At 54.1% G+C, this 15351-nt stretch overlaps 1 protein-coding gene across 2 annotated transcripts in view; it reads right to left on the bottom strand.

Annotated features, from left to right (window-relative positions):
* Nucleotides 1-9978: 9978 nt before the first annotated feature.
* Nucleotides 9979-15351, bottom strand: part of PAX8 (paired box 8) — a 51980-nt gene continuing 46607 nt past the window's right edge. For both annotated transcript variants that reach the window (XM_090281712.1, XM_090281711.1), the window contains 2 exons: nucleotides 11529-11615; nucleotides 9979-10129 (listed from right to left, as the gene is read on the bottom strand). In XM_090281712.1, coding sequence (XP_090137838.1) covers nucleotides 10053-10129; nucleotides 11529-11615 — 164 coding nt within the window. In that variant the 3' untranslated portion in view covers nucleotides 9979-10052. The remainder of the gene's footprint in view (nucleotides 10130-11528; nucleotides 11616-15351) is intronic.

Raw genomic sequence — 15351 nt, 5'->3', positions numbered from 1 at the left:
GGCAGGATGAGGAAAGCACTGTGTAAGAGGGGCTGAGGCCAGATCACAAGAGACCTCACATGAAGCCCAGGAGTGCAGTTTTACAACAGTAGAGGGACACACACAATGCTTGGAGACAGCCTTCAGGAGCCTTGCTTTAAGAAGACAAGATGACTTGAGTGCGTAAGGCCAACTGGCAGAGTCCAACAATGGCCTGGAGATGCTCTGTGCTATTAATGCAACTCTTCTGTAAGTCCGAAATAAAAAAATGAGAGAAGGAAGACAGTGGCCTGGTACCTGTGACAGTGTGACAATTCCACACCTGCTTCTCCTCCCTCATTCCCCCAACCCCATGAGCTCCCACAGACTTACGACTTAGGGTTTTCCCGAGTGCTCTGCTCTCCCCGACCTCCCTCTGCCAACACCTTTGCCTCCAGCTCTTCTGGATGCCTGTGTACCTCACCATGAACTGTGGCTTACACCTTTGCCTGTCCCTTCCTCTTCCCTTCTCTGGAGGGAGAAGTGCATATTCCTCAGACTGACCCCTCCCCTGAGCCCACATACAGCCCACCCACTTCTCTGCCCACCATGAATGGGTCTCCCTCAGGAGTCCTGGCTAGGTCCTTGGGACTAATCTTGACCCCTTCATTATCTCACCTGGCAAGCACCATCAAGTATCAATACCACCAAGAAAAAGATGGGCTTTCTAGCTGTTTCTCTCTCACCTGGCTCCTGGCTCCCATTCACACCTTGCAAATTGGCTTCCATCCCACCCCTCCTTAAAATGCAACCACCTGAGAGGGGCAACAGATGGTCCTCAATCTTCAAGTCTAGTGTCTTCTCAACCTTTACACTCCTCCCCTCTCATTGACCTTTGGCCCATCAGCTACAGGACCTGTCTGACTTACAGCCCTGGAGTCAACTTCCTGGAAACAAGTCCCAGCTGTCCCTTCCATTAGCCTTCTGCGATCCCATTTGCTTCTCTGTAAAATGGGATAATAACACTGCTTACCTCATGGAGTCCTTGGAGGATTAAGTGAAGTTATGCACACAGACACCTGAGAACAATGCCTGGTGCAGAAGGAAATCGGGGTAGGTTAGCTATTAGCACACAGCCTCGCTGGCCTCACCTCACACACCCGCCCCTCTTCTGAGCTCTGGCTCAGGCTCTGCCCTCAGACATGTGAGTCCTCTTCCAGGCTGGGCCTTTGAAACTCAGCCCTTCATGCCTGGGTCCTGTAAGCCACAAAACACAGTTGAGCTTTAGCAGGAAAGAACACTGATTGGCTCCAATAATTAGACGATCTGGGTCTAGGTCAGGTGAGGCTTACTCCAGGGCTCCCTGGACCCCACCTGCCAGGCTTAGGAGGCAGGAAGAGCCTCCTGGTACCAAGATGGCCCAGCAGCTCCCAAGACCCCCTCTTCTGGGTACAAATCCAGCACACAGAATATCAGCTCCTTGGAGAGTATGAACTGAAGTCCAGGAGTAGAGATTCTTTGAACAGCCTACCCTGGGCCATGGCCCGTTTCTGAGCCAATCACTAGGATCCGGGGCTTCAGGTGATCAGAACCCATTTGGGCTTCAGGTGATCAGAACCCATTTTCTGAGATGGGAGTAAGGTAGGGTGGAGGCAACCCCCACCCCACTAGCTGTGGAGAAATTCCAAGTCCTACTAGGAGTGGGAAGAGGAGAAGCCCACTGAAAGCCAGATGCCATCTCCTGCAGGAAGCCTTCCTTGCACCCTCCTCCCAGTTATTCTCTGTCACTCCGAATCTATAACTCTCCACGTCCCTCCCCTTGCCTCCCCCACCTTTCCCCTCTCTGCTCCTGGGAGAACACAGCTTCCTGAGGGTGGGAACTGGGCAGTCTGGCATCCACTATACCTGCAAGACCCTGCCGAGGGTGTGACAGCTCAGGTGGGAAACCCTGAGCCTCAAGCTCTATCCCCCCCTTGGCTCTTGTACTCACGTGCTCCTGGCTCTTCTATTGTACTTGCAGGTTTGTCTTCCGTCTTTCTTCCTCATTCCTCCTACTCCTGAACTCAGCCTTTGCACAGGGTCTGTCTGCAGGGCCTCAGGGAACTTCTGGGAACTGTCCTAATCTCAGCCTCCTGCCCCATCTCTGCTCTGAACTTCAGACCTGGAATGGTCAATTTCTGTACAGATGTTACAGAACTTAGCGTCGTCTCCTCCTGACTCCCTGTCTGTAGTAACGGTTCTGTGACCACTGTTTGTCCACTGCTTTGAAAGACAACACACCAGGATGGTAGGAGACTGGAACCAGACAGGCCTCCACCTCACCTCTAGTGTAGGGTAGAAGCTTCTGCTCTCTGATCTCTTTGTCCCTACCTGGTGTGACAGGAACAGTGTTGGGAGGGACATGTGACAGGGACAGGATTGGGAGGGACATGCACAGAGAAGCAATGACTCCTTTGTCCAGCAAATGAATCAGGTAAGTGACCTGAGAGCTCATTCACCTGGCCACTGAGAGACTCAGCTCCCCTGTGGCTGCTCAGGCCCCCAGGCCCCTCGCTGCCTGTTTTCTGTGGTCCTGGGGCTCTATTTCTTAATTGTGTTTTACTGGTTTACTGCATGCATTTCCTGTGAGCTGTCTCCAACCTTCTCTGGAATGAGGTGGGGAATACATTAATATTTAAAATAAGATAAACAAAATGTCAGTGTGTGTGTGTCTTAAGCTGGAAATTCCTTAAGGGCAAGGACCATGTCTGTTTATATAGCACCTGGCACAGTGTCAAATTGGGGCTTAGCAAATGAATTTTGATGAAGATGAGAAAGAAGCTGCCTGCCCGAAGATGCAGAGGTCTAGCCATCTCCGTCCAGCTAAGCCTCCTCCAAACCTGCTTAGCAAGGGGCACCCTTCCTTCTGCCAGCCCCAATCCTCCCCCTGTTCCTGACCATCCAGGCTTCGTTCAGTCATCCCTGCCCTGTCCCCCACTCCCCATAACCAACCTCCTTCTCTCCCACACTCTGCTCTCAGGGACGCACCCCTTCCTCACACAAACACAGCCACAGCCCCTTCACTCAGGGCTTCCCCAGCCCACCCGCTGCCAGCTCGCAGGCTCGTCCAGGGCCTGGCGGTGCCTCGTGGTTCTAGGAGATGCCAGCAGCTGAGCCCTTGGAGGGACTGTCCCCAAGCGTGCCTTGGCCCCGTGGGGGCCTCCAGCCAGGCGGGGACCTGGCAGAGGGAGGGAGAGGGTAAGCTGCTTCAAAACTCCAGATGCAGCAGTTAAAAAGAGGACAGAGGCAATGATCCTTCAAATTGCCACATCTGTATAATCTGCCTTTTATTTTCTGCTTCATGAAGTTTTATTTCCTATTATTTATTCACCTCCCTGCCCTCCCCTCCCCCACCTCAATTCCCCCTTAGCGGAGACATGCTCAGATGGGTCCTAAGCCTTGGCCGGGGTTTGGGCCACCCCCGCTCCCACCCTGGGCTGGCTGCCAGGGAGGAGACACCTGCTCCCCTCCATGGTGTTGCAGTCCCAGGCCTCCCTCCAGCCTCCAAGCAGAGCTGGAGGAAATGCAGAGGGAGGAAGGGATCAGGGAAGTGAGGCACGTCCCCGAGGCCTGTACCACTGTCACCACCCCTTAGCTGGAGCTTATGGGGAGGAAGAGCCAAGACCTGGCCAGCTGGGTTTCCACCCCCATGTACTGGTCACCCCTCCAGGGGCCTCTCCCACCTTGTCCATCCAGGACCCTCCTCTCTTCCCTTCAGCAACTTGGACCTGTGGTCAAATGGCTGAGCTGCGCCAACCTTGTGAGGAGGGAATTTCGGTGGGGAGAAGGGGCACCAGCCAAGATCATGTAGAGAGGGGCAGCTTCTGTTCTGTTTTAAGGCCCTGGAAGGCTGCCATGTTTCCCCTGCCCACTGGCTGAGAAAGGCCCCAGCCGTCTGGTGCAGCCTCCTGTCTGGTGCCCAGGCTGGGCCCAGGGCGTGCCGGTGGCTGCAGTTGGGGGAGAGAGTGTCTGGGAAAGAACATGTAGATTTTTCATCTTCTTGCCTACTGCCCTCCCTGGGACACAGAAACACAAGGGGGACAAAAGCCCTTTTCCAGGAAGACTTTAGGCCTGAGGTTTAGGGTCTGGGGCTGGTTCCCAGTGGCTGCTTCATGGAGAAGATAAGAATGGTAGAGAAAGCCCTGGGAGAATGAGGGGCTTTGCAAATATCACCTGACCTCTGACAGCACTTCATGTCACCCCTCTCATGCCTGTCATCATGGTCCCACCTTGCTCTGTAAGTGACTTTCATTAGTCTCATTTCTAAGCTCCAAGGGATTTTTTGTTTTGTTTTATTTATTTATTGTTTGTTTGCTTGCATGCTTTTGTGGGGATAGAATAATCCAATTAGATTTATCTTGTTTTCTTCTGGGTGCCTACCACAGGGTCTGGCACATAGTAGGAGGTTTATGAGAAACTTCTGAATGAATGACTGCGACTTCTCATGCCTAGCCTGCACTGACTGGGGCCAGTGAGCTCCGGGGTCCAACCCAGCCTGGAAGCCTGTAACTCAGCCAGCTGAGGCAGCATCCCAGGCACCCCCGCCCCCCCCCCCACCTCCCCCCCCCCCCCCCCCATTGAACAGAGACCAGATTCCAAATGTGAGAATGTGGATTTCACCTATGGCTTAGCGGAAAATTACCTGGGGAATTTGGGAGAAGGAGGGCTTCATACCTGAGCCAGTCAGATGAGGCTGCATTGCCTTTCACTGACCTGGTGAGTCACAGCTTAGGGCTGAAACTCATCCTGGCCTGAGCCTCGATTTCACAGCTGAGGAAACTCAGGGCCTCAGGAGGCATCAGTGGAGAGGGGGTCTGGGTCCAGGTCCCGGCTCTTTAGCAGGAGGGCTGGGGAACAAAAGTGACGACCTTATGACAGGGGCTGGTTTTGATGACACTAACAGGCTCCAAGGACACCCATGGCTCAGTCCCTGGAACAGCCACTGAGCGAGCCCCTCCCTGGTTTTGCCAGGAGTTGTTCCTTCCTTCTTACCCGTCTCTGTCCTGGTGGTGGGAGGTGAGTTTCATCCCTTGTGGACACTTTCTATTCTGCTGCAGTGAGGCCCCTGGGGGTCAGGTGGATAGATTGGGCCTCTCATCTCTGCAGGGAGTAGGTGTGGGGGAATCAATGTGGTCCGCAGCTAGGGCCTCCGCTCTGGTGCCCAGGAGGCAGGGGCAGGGTGTGCAAGGCAGCTGGAGGGTGGTGGAAAGATGGGGTGGCAGGAAGGTGAGCTCCCAGTCCAGGCTCCCAGCAAGCTCTTTGTTGTCAGTTAAGCTTGCTACCAATGACACCACCCCCGAAAAAGACAAACAAACATAAAGCAAACAAACATTTATTTGTAAATACATACATCTGTCCTCCAGGCTGGCTCCTGGATTTCAGGTTGCTTGTGTCTGACTATGGTGTGGAGGGGCCTGGGCTCTCTGACACAGGAAGCGCCTTGGCTGGGGAGGAGTTGAGGGCAGTGGGGGTCTCGGGCGTGGAAGGGGGCATGTTGGCTCCATGCTGGTGCTGGTTTGATTTATCCCTAATGAGTTCTCAGCACATGGCTGCTCCCAGTGCACTCCAGGGGCCAGCACGCTTCCCGAGGCCCAGCCTGCAGATGCCATGGCAGCCGCTGCTTGCTCAGAAAAGAGCCAATTTCCACACTGCACAGTCCACTTCCCTCGCGGGAAATCACATTTCCCTGGGAGAGCCACAGGCAGCGCCCCCCTCCCCAGCCTGGCTGGCTGCCACACTCACAGATGGAGGGGCTAGGCCACCTCCCTCCCCGACTCAGCTCCCACTTCCCACCCCCAGGAGACCTGAGCCCCTGCCCCAAATCTCCAGGACGCCTCTCCTCAGCTGGGACCTGGCCTCCACTGCCCGGAAAGAGCAGGAGAAAGGGTGCCATGCACGGAGGATGCTGACCGGAGGCACTGGCCTCCAGTTTCTTCTTCCATGGAGCAGGGCACCAGCTGTTTGAGTGGCTTGGAGGCTGGAGAGGGGCTGATGGTAGTGTTTGCACTTGTGAGGGGAGTGGAGAGGGTACCGAGTCTCTGCCACCAGGAGGTAATGGCCCCCAGTGCAGTGTCCCCAGTCCCCCAAGCAGCCAGAGGAAGAGAAGAAAGCAATGAGAAGAACAAGAAGCCAGAGAGAAGGGATGGAGAGGGTGTCTCCTGATCATGTGTGGGGCCTCTGAGCCCTTCCCACACCCTGGAGATGCAAAGGTCTATTAAACGCTGGTGAAAGGAACAATTGCTTTAGACACAGCAGAAGAGGGACTGGAATAGGAAGCTACAAGAGGGAAAAGAAAAGAGAAGGAGGTAAGAGAGAGGTTGCCAGCCACCCATGTGGGCTAGGGGAACTTTGCTTTCACCAGGATCACAGCCACGATCAGCTGAGCCTATCACTCCTGTCGGAAGGTGGCACACAGCCTGAGCATAGCCCCATCAGACGTCCTTCAGATGGAAGTGCTCTGTGAGCCTAAAGGCTGGAGAGGGGAGACTTGGGGCCAAGGATGGGGTGGAACGGGATCAGTCTGGCGCTCCTCCTCAATCTGAAGCTGACCTGTGGGCCTTCCACCCAGGACTCATCTGGTCTGCGTGCTGGGAGCCAGAAACTCTGCCCCCGTGCCTCACCCCCAAAGCAAAAGTGCCTGAGGCCTCTGCAGAAGCCTGGCTGCGTCCAGACACTGGAGGCCTTAGGTGAGGGTGTAGTGTCAGCGATGGCCCCAGTGCCTCTTAATGACAGGGTGGATGCATGGGAAAGGTGTGTGAGGGAAGGAAGCAGGAGAGGGAAGCCCTCCGCAGGCCCCCATCTGCGGGCTGCAGCACCAACTCCCCTGCCTGAGGTTGTGAGAGGACTGAGTATGTCCCTGGCAAGGAGGGGCAGGAAATTCATGTTCTTTAGTTACAATTTACAGCAGGAATATTGGAAAAGCGAGGGGAGGGTTGGACTCAGCCTAGGAGCTCGCATTGGAGGTCAAACTCCCAGCTGCCCCATCCTGAGCCTGCAAGACAGAGGGTCTCAGCAGCTCCAGCTCACCTTAGAAAGATGGGACCTGCCCCACCTGGTGGACCCAGGTAGGGTTCAAGCGGCACTGTCTGCCCCCCGTACAGGGGCTGCCTGGCCCACGCGGGGTCTCTGTGGGCTCCAGGTGCCCTGAGCATGATGAGCCAGGGAGAGCAGCCTGCCGGGAGAAGGAGGCCGGTCGGCTCAGGCAGTGAAGGGACTAGTGCCATAGGCTGGGGGTAGGTGAGGCTGGGCCCTCTGTGCTGTGGGGATGCCCCAGGCCCATGCCACCCCCAAATTCTCCTGCCGACACACTGCTTCAACATGCCTGCAGAGAACCAGGGCCTGACCATGGCCTACAGTCAACCAGCCCACTTCCCACAAAGCTTCCATGAGGCTTCCCGCCCTCCCATGCAGCCCCAAGAAGGGGCTTCCACTTCAGCCTCTGCAGCCTCCTCCATCCTCCTGCCTCCTCCTCACACCTCGTCACACCCTCCTCTCTTGGGCCCTCATGTGCCACCTCAGCTTCCCCCAACAGCATCTCAAATCGTCTTTCTCCCCCAATACAGAGATGACGGCATTTCTTGAGTCCAAAAAGGGCCCCGTGGTTTGACTATGGACACTGCACGTCACCCTGACACACACTCACCAGCACTGCTCTGAGAAGTGTCTTGGGTGCAGGGGTCACCTCAGAGAAAGGAAGGGCAGTTCTGAACCATAGTCATCCGCAGCACAAGCATAGCTCAGTCCCTTTGTCACTTGGGGGTGGGACAGGTCTGGCCAGGGCCACCAGTGTTCTGATTGCTCTGCAGGCTCCCTGGGTGCTATGCAGCTCAAAGTGGTTCTTGGGTGGGGGTTCACTGTGGCCCCAGAACCAGGTAGGGGCTGTCTCAGGAACACAGAGGTTCGGGATCACGAGGAATCTCAGGTATACAGGTTTCAGTCCCACCGCCAGGCTCATAGCCAGAGGGAAGCCCTGTTACTGAAGGACAAATGTCGTCTCAGATCCCCTGGGAAGAGACGGGGCCCGGTTTCCTCCGTGGGAGCGTCCCCCTGGCCTGTGGCTCCATGCTGCTCTCAGGGAGCATCCCCGGCCTCTCCTCTTTCTCAGGCTCTGCCCTCCCAGCCTGGGAGTCTCTGGGATGCTGGGTGCGTGGGGGTAAGGATTCCTCTTCCGTCTGACCCAACCGCAATTGCTGTCTGCCCAACCGTCAAATGCACCACACAGTCCTGCTTGTTCCAGAGTCCCCCATGGAGAGGGTCCACAGAGACAGCAGACAGCTCCTGGGTGCCAAGCACCCTGTTGGGGAAAGAGCTCTTGTAGCCACCATGGTATGTGCCCCCATGTTCTCCAGAATTTATTAGAAAGGGCGAGTCTCTGCGGGCCCCCTCCCCACTTCTTGGCATTGCCACCTTATGCCTCTCCACGGCTGCCCTGCCTCTAGGACCCTCTAGCAGCCATGCAAGACTGACCCAATTGCCTCCTCATTTGGATTTTATTTTTTCTGAGGCTCGGTTTCTCCACAGGTAAAATGGGGCTCATCTGACCTTCACTGATGTGGGGCCTCCACCCTGTGCCTGGCACAGCAGCCCAGTAAATGTCTTCTCACACCACAGGGCCACGGGGCTGCTTCTGCAAACCGCCACTCCTGGGTGGCCACCAGCCTCCCCACCAACTCTGCTTTCTGTTGACAACCTGGGACTGTACCATGTGCTTATTTTATTCCTGCATTTACTCAGAGCTGCAGAAGTCAAAGCGTGGGATATGTGGTGTGCTCGGTGTTCAACATATTAGGGCAGAGGAAGAATATTAAGTCAGGCTCCTGAGCATTGGATGCACCCCCGACCTCAAACTGAGCTCACTGTCCACTGGGCCTGAGGTTCTCTAGACAAAGCCTAGTCCCGGTGCCTCCTCCCCAGTCAACCCTGAAGCCTGAAATGCAGTAATAGTTTATTGAGTCAAGTGGCAATGATGGTGGTCGTTAAAAAAGAAAGAAGCATTGGGGAGAGAAGCCCAACATGGCAGGGAGACAATTCACTGAGAGGCACAGTCTGGGTGGACAGAGGGAGGCTGGGCCCACGCAGAGCTGCATTTATATTTACAGTCAGGCTTTGGGGCAGGAGCTGCAGGTGCAGAGGAAACCTGCAACGCTGGCTTGAGTGGCAGCAGGCCTCCTCTGGTGTGAGGGGCTTGGCCTGGGTCCCCAGCAGCTCTGCCTGCTCTGAGCTGGGCCCTTTGGAAAGAGTGTCCAGCTGTAAGAGGCTGCTCTCTGGGATGAGCTGCAGGAGGAGAAGCTGGGTGTGCTGGTGCTCCACAGCAGCGGGCAGAGGGAAGGTCGCTTGACCGCCGGGTGGAGCTTCTGGGTGACTGGAAGCAGCCCTCAGCCTGTGGCCAAGAGGGAGCTGCAGGAGGAGAAGCTGGGTGTGCTGGTGCGCCACAGCAGCGGGCAGAGGGAAGGTCGCTTGACTGCCAGGTGGAGCTTCTGGGTGACTGGAACCAGCCCTCAGCCCATGGCCAAGAGGGAGTTGCAGGAGGAGCGGAGCAGGCTGGGTTGAAGGGGTAGATGGCAGGAGCCTCAACTCTGAGGCAGCTTGGTGGGAGTGACCCTCTGGGTGACTGTGGGAACAGCCTTTGCATGAGCTGTGACTTGTGGGCTGGACAGAAGTGCTAACAACCCAGGACCTCTAGAGCCTGTTGATGGCAGAACCACAGAGGCACTCTGGGCCACTAAGCCCACTGTGGGCCCTGTCTGTCATTTCCCTCAAGCTTGCTGCTGCTCCTTCTTCTCTCCACATTCTCCAGTTTTGTGTCTTTTGGGATAGGAGGTCTCTCCCTGGGACTCCTGCACTCACTGAGGAATCTTGGAGGACAGTCTGGTACTCTCCAAAGTTGTCTTGCCTTTCATGGTTCATTAAGTCAGCTACATGGGAAGTGTGACCTGTGAGGCTGGACTTGTGGTTATTTTCATGTAATAAATAAAGATTCCTTTCTGTGACTCTCTGGGGCCTGTCCCAGACCCGGTCCTCCTGCTGCTCTGCTGCTCCCACTGTCCCCATGGCGACTACAGGTGGTCAAAGGCCGTGGCGGTGGTGGGCGGTGCACTTGGCCTTGATGTGGAACTGTAATAATATGGGGAACCTGGGCACGTCAAAAAAAATAATAACAACACTGCTGGTCAGAAGGGGAAATTGCACCACAGCCTCGCTGGCATCTGCTAACCTTTAAGACAGCATAGGTTAATCATTTATGCCCCTGGCCTATCTGATCATCAAAGATTAACTCCTCTCCAGCCTGTTTCCTCCTTCTCTGACCTCACCTTCAAGTTTCTGGCCAGAATGAGAAGGTGGCTTCTTGTCCTTCCTCCATGATTATTACTGTGACCTTCAATGCCCTTGTTTCAGAGAGAGGGCAACAAAGAGCAGTTGCACCTGGAACCCCAAGAACCACGCACACAAGGGGCTCATAGGGGTCTCCCCTGCTTTGCTTAGACTGCGAGGTCACAGAATCTTTCTCCTCCAGAATGGAGGGATTAAAATCCTGGCTGGTCAACTGAGGCTGTGCATTTCAGAGCCTCGACGGGGTAGGCTCTGCAGGGAGGTGACTCATCCCCCCGCCGTCCCCGCACATCTCAGCATCCCTAGTCTTTCTGGCTAAACTAAACGGAAGGTGGCATGGGGTTGAAGTCATCTGGCAAACAGAGAGAGCCCTGGTCAGCCACCCTCCCAGCCATTTCTGGAATGCCAGGAGAGGGGCATACTGGGGGAAGAAACGGTCCTGCCAGGCCAGTGATGGTGTCACAGGGTCGGCCACACTTGTACCACTGCTTCTCTCTGGCCCAGATTGGTTTGAAGTTAGCACTCAGGGAGACTGAGTGGGCTTCCTCAAGGCCCCCAGTTATGAGGCTTGGCTTCCTGAAAAGCTTCTTTCCACAGCCCAGGCCCCAGGGTGAGAGGGGCGCAGAGCAGCCTGCAGGTCGCTCTCTGGATCCAGGTTCTGAAGGCTGCCCACATCTCAAGTCAACTTCCAGGACTGGGTGGAAAAGGACTTCCATGCAGGGTTCTGCTGCTGCCACATGAGCACTTGTGAGCCACTTGGATAATGCGGGCAACAGGACAGCCCTTGGTGCCATTAGCACACTCCCCAGCAGGGGACAGCAGGCATTCCGCATGGTACCCACCAGTGTCTGCCGCTGCTGGACTGGGGGCCCCTGAAGGTGGGGCCTCCGCTCTGAGACTTCTAAATCCACCCTGGCCCTTCCAAGTCCTAAACTCTGGATTCTACTCAAAAGAAGGATCTCATAGACATGGCCTTGGGCAGGAAGAGAGAGACTGGTGCAGGGAAATCCTTCTTCTGCCTTCTTCCCCAAACCACCTGGCCACAACCTGGCATACTGCCTTCCTGCTGGAATTATTAGTACCACCTCTCTCCCTAGGCCCTGGTCTAGCCTGAGCCTCCCAGATTTGAGATGACTTGGGCTCCGCCTTGCACCCCACCCGCCTTGCACCGCAGAGGGCCTGGGAGGCCCAGAGGGACTTACTCAGCAAGCTGGAGTTGGGGAAGCGCCAGGCCTCACTGTAGGAGGAGTAGGGGGTGTGGCCATAGGCATTGCCAGAGTATTCGCTTCCTGTTGGAGGCACACAGGTGAGATGTGAGGTGGAGCACAGATGTGGGGCTGGGGTCAGGGAGAAGGGTGTGCTGGGCTGGTGCTGGGAGAGCCCTGGGGGACCGGTGGAGCCAGGGCAGGACAGTGGGAGCTCAGAAGGCCTTTCTCCTGGGCGGCCCTCAGTCAGCATCATTATGAGCAGTGTCCTTTCCAACAGATACTGGAGGACCTGCCCTGACAAGCTTGTCCCTCGCAGGAACCGCAGGAGGTGGATGTTCTTATTATGCCCATTTTCTAGGTGAAGAGCTAAGGCCTAGGGGTTTGCATGTGCTCACACAGCCAAAGGGTTTGGTAGAATTTGGGAGCTGACTCCGGGCCCAGGCTCTAACCACTTTCATCTCTGCCAGGACCTTCTGCGGAGGAGCTCCAGGAGGGGTCAGTGGGGTACAGGGGCAAAGGGGATTCCAGTAACACTAATGAATCAGTCAGTATGCAGAAGCAGCTTAATCTCCCTGGGTACGTTTGTTAGGGAGGGGTGTCTGGGGTGGGGGTGCGGATTATGGAAGGAGAGGCAGGAGAGGTCCTGGAGGCACCAGCGTCTGGGCGGTTCTGTCCTGGGACCTGCTCTGGGGGTCTTGTTGTCCATCCCAATTCTGCCACTTTAAGCAAACTCAGTGCATGAATCTACACAAAATAATCAGATCACTTCTTTCTCAGAGTGGATTCTTGGCTTTACAAAAGGATTATTTACCAAAGAAATTAAGAATGCCCTTGAAAAACCACAAAGTCAAGCAGACACACATCATTGGTATTGCCACACACACCATGGCCCTTATTCCCACAGCCCTCCTGTGAAGCACTCATCGGCATTGCCCATTCACAGGGGGGCACTGTGAAGTGGTGCTCAGGTCACACCTTGGTATGTGGCAGGACAGAACTGGACGTCAGGGCTATTCGTTCTGAGTTTCAGGCACTCCCTTTCTGCGGTTAGAATTTCCATGACAAAGCCAGGTCCCTGTCCACACTGTCTTTCTTAAACTCATTGCTGCTGGAAGCTGAATGCCTCAGTGGCTCTTGGTGTCTTTCCCAGACTCTGAAAAGGAGGCTTGAAACTGCTGAGCCTGGAGTCAACCACCCCCCTCCCCCACTTCCTGGTTGTGTCTCCTTGAGCAAGTCACTTAACTTCCCTGAGCCTTGGTTTCCTCATCTGTAAAATGGGGCACATTGTTGTCCTTATCTCCTGGGACTTTTGTGAGGATTGAGTCAGATAATGTATATTAAATGCCTAGCACCATCTTTGGTGTGTGAGAAACAGTCAAGGAATGTTAGCTTTTATTCTTTCCCCATTAATTAAGCACGTGCTAAAATATAGCTCTAAAGCCCTGGTTGGGGTCAGTGGGGCTGCTGCCTTGCCAGAAAAGGAGGAGACACTTGTACAGGAGGGATGGGAGCAAAGTGAGGGGAGGGCCAGGAGGAGGAAGCAGAGGGAGTCCGATGGTCCTGAGTAACACAGCAAGTTGCTTAGGGGTGAGACTAGGTCCAGCTCAAGTCAGGCTCACATAAATACAGGCAAAGCGGGAGAGGGAGAGAGGGAGGGAGAGAGGGAAGAAGGAAAAAAAGCAAAGAAAAAGAGAAAGAAAGAAACTAAGAAATAATCTACGCCAACCATTAATTTTCCAAATGAAGAAACTGTGCTACCCAGAGAGGAAAAGACATTAGCCCAAGGCCACATGTACTGTGAGAGCTTGTACTAGAACCAGCCACCAGCTCCTACTCCAGTTCCTTTTAGCATGCTACAATGCAACCTGCCCCGTTTACTGCTGGTGTAGCCCCTGGTTTCACTGTACCCGAGGAGGAAGCCAATTCAATGCTGGCTACACAGCAAGGCCCCCTATGCCTCTATCTCACCCCACCCAGTGCCAACACTCCTGGCTGTAAGGGACGAGGAAGAGAGATGGAAAATGCAATGTGTTTGCCCTCTCGTTTTGTCACTTACTCATGCATTCATTCACTCACACATATATTCACTTACTGAACTCATGTCTGCTGAGCCCTATCTGCTTCAGTTACAAGGAAGCTGCAGTAGGGACTGGACTCAGAAGGTGATGCAGCATCCTCCCACCAGCAGACCTGTCCATGTCCCTGCATCCACGAAAAGCCAGCCATCCTCTTTGCTCTGCATCCCACTCCACTCACCCTTGCAAGGTCTTGGCCCCTAAAGTGGGTCCCTTCTCCTTTCTGCTTCATCGGTTCTCCCTTTCTAATTCATCACTTCCTTCAGCCAGACAACATGCTCTGTTATCTTCTCTTTTAAAAGTCCTCTTGGCCCACATCCCTCTTCAGCTCCCAGCCCCTCTCTCTGCTCCATGGTCTCTGCCTTCACCTCTGCACTCTCCTCCAGTCAGGCTGACCTCTCATCTCCCCTCAGCCTGTACCCACTCATTCCAGTGGTCACTTCCGTGTCCCCCACCCCCTAAACTCTCAGCCGTCTTTCACTCATCCACCAATCCCTCTCTTGGTGTGTGCGTCACGACCCACTGGCCTCTCTGCCTTACTCTCTTGGTTCCTTCTCTGTGTGAACTCTAAATGCTGAAAGCCCTAGGGCTTAATGTGTGAGCCCTCTGTGAATTTCCATCCACATTCTCTTTCCCATGATCCTAGAAAATCTTTGTATTAAATAACAGCTCCAAACAATGGCCCTAATCAGGATGGTTTGCTGACTTCAGACATGTCATATATGTCATGCCTACTGACTTACTAAACTGGGTATCTAGGAGGTGTCTCAATCCTAACCTGAACCAATAAAACTCTTGATTTCCACCTGTCACACACTCTCTCTCTTCCTCTCCTGGTCTCCCCCATGTGTACTTGCCACAACCATCCATGTGCTTTCCCAAGCCCCAAATCTTGGGGCCATCCTTGTTTCCCCGGTGTTTGAACCCCTACATCCAATTCACCAGCAAGTGTTGTTGGGTCCTCAGTGTCTCTACTCTCCTCCTTCACTGCCGCCTCCCCAGCCCAAGGCCACTGCATGAACTGCTACAATTGCTGTTCCCCTACTTGGTCTCTGTGCTGTCTGTTTTGACTGCCTACAATCAGTTTTCAAAGGAGCTTGAGTACTCTTAAAATTTGACCCAGTCACTGCCCACATCTCCTCATCATGTAGTCCTTTCCCTGCTCCCTCACACCATCTTTCTGTGCGCAGCCACACTAAACTAGTTCCTGCCTTGAGGTCTTTGCACTTGTTGTCTTTCAGGTGGGAGTGTGGTCTGCCCCAGTTTGTCACTTGGCTGACCACCTTGAACCCTTCTCAGAGAGGCCCCCTGATCACCCAGTCTAAAATAGTATATCCTCCCCCTGTGGCTTTGTTTCACATCATCGTATCCTTTTTCCTCTTTATAGCACTTACTGCTATCTAAAATTATCTTGTCTACTCACTCAACTTGTTTACTGTACCTTTTTTTCTCCACTGCTAGATTGTAAACTCCATAAATGGAGAGACTTGCCTTGTTCACTGCTATATCCTCAACATCCTATGCCATAGATCCTCAACCAGCCTTTGTTAAGTAAAAAAGTAGTGGATGAATGGATGGTTGAAAGGGTGGATGATGAAAGGATAGGTAATGAAGAAATGGATAGATATGAAAGAATGTATGTATGAAAGAATGGATGGATAAAAGAATGGATGGGTAGATGAAGAGATAGATATATAAATGGAAGAATGAAAAGAAGAATAAAAGAATTGATGAATGGATAG

Source organism: Furipterus horrens, unplaced genomic scaffold (assembly GCF_987537825.1).
Source record: "Furipterus horrens unplaced genomic scaffold, mFurHor1.1.pri manual_scaffold_6, whole genome shotgun sequence".
Classification (NCBI taxonomy): Eukaryota; Metazoa; Chordata; class Mammalia; order Chiroptera; family Furipteridae; genus Furipterus; species Furipterus horrens.
The sequence above is the reverse complement of the archived record's forward strand: the minus strand, read 5'-3'. Positions and strand labels throughout refer to the sequence as shown.